The sequence below is a fragment of the Bidens hawaiensis genome, unplaced genomic scaffold, assembly GCF_021521415.1.
Source record: "Bidens hawaiensis isolate Kalapana, Puna unplaced genomic scaffold, B.hawaiensis_p1.1 tig00000512_1, whole genome shotgun sequence".
NCBI lineage: Eukaryota > Viridiplantae > Streptophyta > Magnoliopsida > Asterales > Asteraceae > Bidens > Bidens hawaiensis.
The window spans coordinates 4,509,089-4,516,341 of record NW_027491033.1 but is presented as its reverse complement, the minus strand read 5'-3'; the positions used below and the strand labels follow the sequence as shown (position 1 = coordinate 4,516,341).

The 7,253-nt window shown below is 31.2% G+C and overlaps 1 protein-coding gene across 1 annotated transcript; it reads right to left on the bottom strand.

Annotated features, from left to right (window-relative positions):
• Positions 1-277: 277 nt before the first annotated feature.
• LOC143630424 (putative cell wall protein) lies at positions 278-6,725 on the bottom strand. Its single transcript, XM_077099442.1, has 2 exons — positions 6,611-6,725; positions 278-822 (listed from the first exon to the last, which is right to left on the bottom strand). Exons 1-2 carry the CDS (start codon positions 6,689-6,691, stop codon positions 475-477), a joined length of 429 nt encoding a protein of 142 aa, XP_076955557.1. The 5' UTR covers positions 6,692-6,725; the 3' UTR covers positions 278-474.
• Positions 6,726-7,253: the final 528 nt, after the last annotated feature.

The following is a 7,253-nucleotide window of genomic DNA, read 5'->3' as shown; positions in this document are numbered from 1 at the left end:
ATAAGATACTTCTATCTTTTTTGTCTTTGATTTTCCTTAAATCATTTGTATCAGTCCAAGTGTCCAACTAGTGAGCAGGTAAAGGGGCTGGTTTGATCGAGCACCGGTCCAAGTACGAAAATGTATATATATGTTTTGTTTTAGTGTCACGAAGGCCTCATGCAGCGAAACCAAAGAGAGAATTATATACATAGACATCCAGGAATTAATAATCTTTATCCATGTTGTCCTCACCATGGTAAAGAAAAGAACAAAAGTGTTGTACTTGTACCATATATAAAAATAAACCAACTTAAGCATTTATTAACTGGCGTACCAACTTACACTACTTTGTTTATTAATTGGTTACACCATCACTCAACTGAAAGACGTTAAATAACATCTTGTAGAAAGTACAACAATATAACAAAGCAAAACAAATCAAACCACATTACCAAATTAACATGACCCTTCATTTCACCAAACTCGTTTTCTTCAAGGATTGGTCGGGACCGGAGTGTTCCCAATGCCGCCTGCTGGAACCTCGACACCGGGGTTTGGAACTAACGTATCATCACCACCTGGCACGTAGTTACGACCACCAGACTGGCCACCAAAACTAGGAACCGAGACACCCGGGAAACCATTGTTGCTGCCAGTGATGGGATTGTAGGTGAAGGGGTTGAACCCTTTCTTGGACTTGGGTTTGATACCTCGTCCAAGACAGGGAATTAGGTATCCGCGGTCATGAAAAAAGAATTTCTCAGGGTGTTTGATGTCATCGGGTTTCTTAACGTCAACGTTAAGAAGGTTTGGCCTGCCAGTGTCGAGCCAATCAAGAGATTAAAGACAAAAAGAAGAGCGATTGCGGAGTACATAGTTTTAGCCATTTTCTTGAAATCTTGTAAGTTGTAATTGGGAGTGTTGACGAAGGTACATGGAGTAGGAAGGTGTCCTTTTATAGCAGGATGGTTGAAGGATGGTTGATGATACGAACATGGATATATGATACAAACAATCCGATTCAACTAGGGTTAACGTGTCTAATATTATAGAAAATGAGAAGAAATTATTGAAGAATTAAAGTGCTAAACCAAAGAGGTTCAAAACATAGTACAAGATGTCCAAACTTAAGAAACAGAAATATTAATATCATTTTATTGATTTCTTTTGGTACATTTGAAGTTTCCAATAAGTTTTATTATTATTCTTCATTTTTATGTTTTAATATATAATTTTTCATTAATTAAGTCTTAAAGCATTTGAAGTTTCTAATAGTTTTATTATCATTCTAATTTTTTATGTTTAAATATTTAGTTCTTTCATTAAGTAAGTCTTAAAACTTATTTATCAAAGATCTTGACATTTATATATGTTATGAGTAGTATCAATATTATATACTTTTTAATTATTTTAAGATATTAAATGTTCATATTGTTATAAAAACATAGATATATGATACGAAGCATGGAACACACAGATGTGATAAAGTTTCTTTGGCCCAATAAATATACGCATTCTTTGTTTACAATCTTCGAGACATAAGTGGTGGGGAAGCTTGGACAAATTAAATGTGTAAATGTGGGTGGTGTTTAATATTTTCAGAAAAAAACGGATAAATTTATACCACTGAAAAAAAAAGGGTAGGGGGGGTCTTCGTTAAGCTGTGCCACTACTCTGATATTCATACAAAATACATAGCTAAGTAGGAGTGACTTTCCTCCTTCTTAATCAATTATTTTTTCTTTTTAATAATTATTTTTTAATTTAAAATTTTAATAAAAACATAGATATATTATATAGTTTTATATAAGCTTTTATAAGTAACAAACTTTCAAGTTGATTTAGATAAAATAATTAATTCAAATTAAGAAATTTTAACTTTATGTTTATTTTGCAATTAAGATTAATAAAAGTTAAAGTCAATCCTATAGATGGTTTTAATTTGCTTTTTAGACAACATATTTTAACACATGGTAGGTTATGTGTTTCATTATCTAAAGTTGAAATAAAAAAAACAAAACGAAACTACTAATTTTGATATGTAGGTTAAAATTACAAATATTGTATACAAAAAATATTTAAAGATTTGTGAATTTTCAACAACTTTTTTATTTTCATATTATGTAATATGTAATTTATTCTAACATATATTATATCTTTATATCTTTTGAACATATTTACATTGTGTTATTATCTAAACAAATTTATTTATTCTAACCCGTGTTTTACACGGGTCTTAATGCCATATGCCATTATACATGAGTGATCGTTACAAAATTTTCTCATTTCTCTCATGTTAAATATATATTTCTTTTTCTTATTTATAGTTTTATATTTTATTCTTTTTGTTTCTTTTCAATATATTATCATTGAGTGAACTGCGGTTTTCGTCCCTATGTTTTGTTGAAATATGCGGTTTTAGTCAAATAGTTTTCCCCCATCGCTCTCATATTAACTATGTTGATCCTTACAAATTTTTCTCTCATATCTCTCATATTAACTATATTTCTCTTTTTATTATTTCAATTTTTAATAATTCCATCCTAATTTAAAAGAATTAATACCATCATAAATATTAGATTTTTATAAGTAACAAATATGAAACGGGTGGGTTTCTTTAACCGATTAAAGTATCAAACATTGTTCACGTCAAAACAGTTAAAGATTAGAAATGAGTTTTGGTTCACGAATTGGTTTAAAAAAGTTGACATTTACAACTAAGTTTTGATATAAAAAATAACAAAGAAATAATTTATGATTTATGAATTTTCTAACATTTTATTTTCAAATTGCGTAATTAGTAATTTTTTTACTGTATAATATATCTTTATATATGTGATACATTTTTTTTTATTTCAGATTATGTTATTATTTAAAAAAATTACTTATTTTAACCCGTGTGCTACACGGGTAACTAACCTACTAATATAATAAAAGTATGTATTTTAAAGTGTTTTAATTTTGTACTAATTTAACGTGAATATGTGGAGTAGGTTTATAGCTAAAAATAGCACATGGCAATATAGTAGGTTTGTTTGTTTTAGTTTAAAAGCTAAATCGTACATGACGTGTAGAGTCAAACAAAAACAAGCAAGTTGAAAGGGAGTCGATCAATACACCGGCTTGGGCGGCTACTTATGTTTCTAGGCAAGAATTTAATTTTATTCAGAAACTATTACTATTACCATTGTACATTTGCCACTACAAAAAGACCATCTGCCACTAATTTTTACGACGGTTAAAGCAAATCTATAGCGAGTCTCTTTTGTATCTATAGCAAACCTATACTGACAATAAACATTCGTTTGTAGTTCACTGACGAGCATCGAGAGATACTGTTAAAGTATATTGAAATTTAAATGTTCGTTAGTGATCTATGACGGTCTACCAACCGTCAGTGATCCATAGGTGATAAGAGACCAATTATTGTCTTCTGCCAGACTTTTTTAGGTTTGGTTCCTGATCATTTGTTTGGTATTGGTTATCAACGGCTAATTCGTCGGAAACTTACGTGTCTTTCGTAAATAGTTAACTTTATAGAATTGGTTTTAGATTTTGTCTCGTTAATTTTCCGACGGACTTTTGTTGGCAACGATTCCCATGTATGCGCGTAGATTCTTACTAAATACCAAACAAAATGTTTGTTCATTTTAGTTATCGTTTTCATACCCACCCAGGCAACATGTTGGTTCGTTTTCGTTGTCGGTGTTAGTTTAGTGCTAATAACATTTATTGAATTAGTGGTCTCGTAATTTAAATCACTTATTTTGTATGTGGTATACCCATTAATACAAGGTATATCACCTTAAAAAATGAAGATGTGCTCACGAGGTGGTCTTGTAATCCTTATCTTTGTATGCGGTTTACCTATATATAATACCTGGTAAGCCACCTAGGAAAACAAAGTTGCATAGCAGATGGTTTATTAAGGGCTATAGTTAGAAATTCAGAAGTAAAGAGTTTATTAAGTAATGGTTTAAAATTGAGATAATGTGTGTGTTATGTACGTTGAGAAACAATGGTTTAAAATTTAAGTAATTATATATATCAGTTTTCGTAATGACTCTTTGCCCATATGTGACTTGAATTATTACTAGTTTTTAATAAATTATGCTTATATGCCACATACGTGTTCCTAAACGATTAATCATCTTAAGTCACATTACAAGTATGATTAATACACCAAAAGATATGGATCAAGGATAACAAAAGATGGATCAAGATGCTACAACATAAACCATGTTATTATGAATCACGAGAGGTTAAAATACATAACATAAAACTAACACAACAAAGGTTTATAAAATAAGAGATTTTAGAGATTTTATAAACTTAAAAGGTTTTTATAAAAACCATTTAACAAAAAAATTTAATTTCATTTGAAGTTCAAATAACTCTTAGAAGTATAATACCATTTAAGGAATGTCTTTAATCTAAATTTTCCTATAAAACTCTACTTTGATTAAAAAAAAGTTAGTTAAGTTGAAAACATAGAAGGCATGTATAGTGTTTATGAATAAAAGATATGACCTAATTAATTTGGTGAAATACTTGAATAGTGTTGCAAGATCAAAACCTATGAATTGAGACGTTAAAAATGATGAAAAACATCTTTATACAAAGTGGATAAAGATAACTCACAACTTTCAAACTGCAAATCATCACAAGAATGTGTGATCTAGTTGTCCACGGTCGATGGGATTGACCGTTTGCATCGACCATCGGGCCACCAGATGCACGAACGTTGGGCTTGTGTTTTAGGCTATAAGTAGATGTCTTATGTAAAGTTTAATCTCACCCCTTTTGCTCTAATTAATACATATACTTAAATTAGATATCTCTCTTGATTCTAACATCATTCAAACATCAAACTGAACAAGATAAGATCAAAGAAGAGCAAGAGATAAAACATCATTCATCATTCTTGTATTATAGAGTGGGCATTAATAAAGCTTGTTATAGTGATTGACTGACTGGTTAGAAGATAGTTCATCATTGTGTAATGTGTTGATGATTTTATCAGAGGGAAACACTATCTTGATATTGAAATGTATTGAGGGTTGGGAACACTATCTTAACGTAGTGTTGTAAACAGTGACGGAGCCAGAAATTTTTTTCTATGGGTTCAGATTTTTCGATGCTTGATTTTTTTTCCAGCGTCAAAGTTTTCGCGCCCAAATGGGTCGGGTTGGGTTGATCATTCGGTTAGATAAATAAATGCAATATCACTATAATAACAAAAATATGTCGTTAACATTCAATAAAATATAAAATCATTAAATATAAAGATATTGCATATTATAATTTTTCTTTACGTGTTTTCATGTTTTGAAAAATATCTTCAAGTTGCGATTTTGAAAAATAACACATTCTCAATACAACAAATACAAGTATCATTTATATAATCGTCACCCTAAATGATACAAATCCGACTTCACATGCTTCATTGAAAGAAAAACATTTCTCTAACGATAGACCAACATGTATTGGTTGTTCGCGATGGTTGAAACCTTGAGGCGAACGGTGAAGAAAAAAGTTGATCAGTTGCTGAGTGGAGTTTATCGGTTGCTGAGTCGATGGCTGATTTTTTATTTGTTTATTAGCGAAATGTTTTATAATCAATGGGTTCGAATATACTTTTCTAAAACGATAATGGGCTCGCTTGCCGAAAAATAATGAGTTCGCTCGTTAATTCAACACTATAAGTTATATATAAAACCGAAAAAGGACCGGGTTCGGCCGAACCCGATGGTGATAGTGTGGCTCCGCCATTGGTTGTAAATGTACGTTGTAAGGACACACTATCTTGATATATAGTGCTCGAGTAGATTCACTATGTTGGCATAGTAAATGTCTGAGGACTTTAAAGACATTACTATCTTGGCATAGTAATGTGTTAAAGAAGGTGATCACTGCCTTTGCTTAAAGAAGGATCCCTACACCGTTTAATTTAATCTCAATTTCCAAGGATCAAGTCAGCAGGTGATATTCACAACATTATGCAAATCGTCAACGAAATTACCAAAATAAGTACTACATATATCATAGTTTATATAATTATGCATACATTTGACTATTTGTATAAAATATATAGTCTACCTGTATTGTAAAATTTTTGCTTGTTTTCATCAAAGACCGTTGTTTTACTTGTTTTCACAAAGTAGCTAGGGTAAGTGTTGGCGATTAATAATTAATGCTGGCCGGGCCTGGGTGGTTTAATGGTTATATTGTTGGAGGGTCCGAACCAACCGCCATCGATTTGATGTCCACCAAATCATTGGAGGCTGCATTTACTTCGTACGTACCACCAGATTATTAACTGGCTAGCTACCATGTAACCCGGCCAGGAAATGAGCTTGCAGTTCATCCACTGTACTTTATTTGCTGACACATGAAATCTTGGTTTCAACCAGACTCATAACCCATATCGATCGGTTACTGCGGCTAGCTATTAATGTTTATATGTTGTCATGCCCCACTGACAACTTCAAAAGATCGTCTCTCATTTAAATAACCATGGCCACTCACAATTGTTTGATATATAACATAATAGCTGGCTGTCTTCGGTTTAGATTGTAACCTTTTTTTAGTAGTCTTGGTCTTGGATCGGCCCCGCTTAAACAAATACGGTATTGCCAATATAATAATTTAAGATTAAGATATTAAAGACAAAAATGAGAGCCATAACTAAGTTCAAAGTTTTAGCCATTTTCTTTTCTTAAAACTTCAAAATGGTAAATTTGTAGGATGGATGAATGTACGTAAAAGTGAATATGTGTATTATTTATAGCTAAGGTTACTATAACATCCCGAATTTTCAAAGAATAATACTTAAATATATTATTTATTTATAGTTTAAAAATTATTCGGAGTAATAGAAAAATTATAATATTAAATAGAGAAAGATTTCGTTAAGTTGTCGTGTGTAAAATAATTAATTAGTATTGAAGAAAGAAAATATCATGGATTTGAAATAATTAAGGTGGGTTAATGGGTAATGGCCTTAGGTTCATGGGCTTTAAAGGGTATAAATACTTCCTTAAATCATCCTAAAACCTTAACTCTCATTTCCATCCGTTCCTAATCTCTACACACTCAAGAACACACACACACCTTCCTTACTATATATAAACGGCCAAGAGAAAGAAGAAGATCCGAGACCAAAACCAAGCCAAATATAGATAGATCTTCAATATACAGATAGATACAAGATTCAAGATTTATAATCAAGCTAACCGAGACCAAACGAACTCTTAAAGGTATGTTCTTGA

Bases quoted from the DNA above. Each gene is read 5' to 3' on its own strand.
- LOC143630424 (XM_077099442.1), bottom strand. From the start codon at position 6,691: ATGGCTAAAACTTTGAACTTAGTTATGGCTCTCATTTTTGTCTTTAAT. The intron at 823-6,610 runs GTATTTGTTTAA...TTTTGTCTTTAA, and splicing joins ATTATTATATTGGCAATACC to TCTCTTGATTGGCTCGACAC.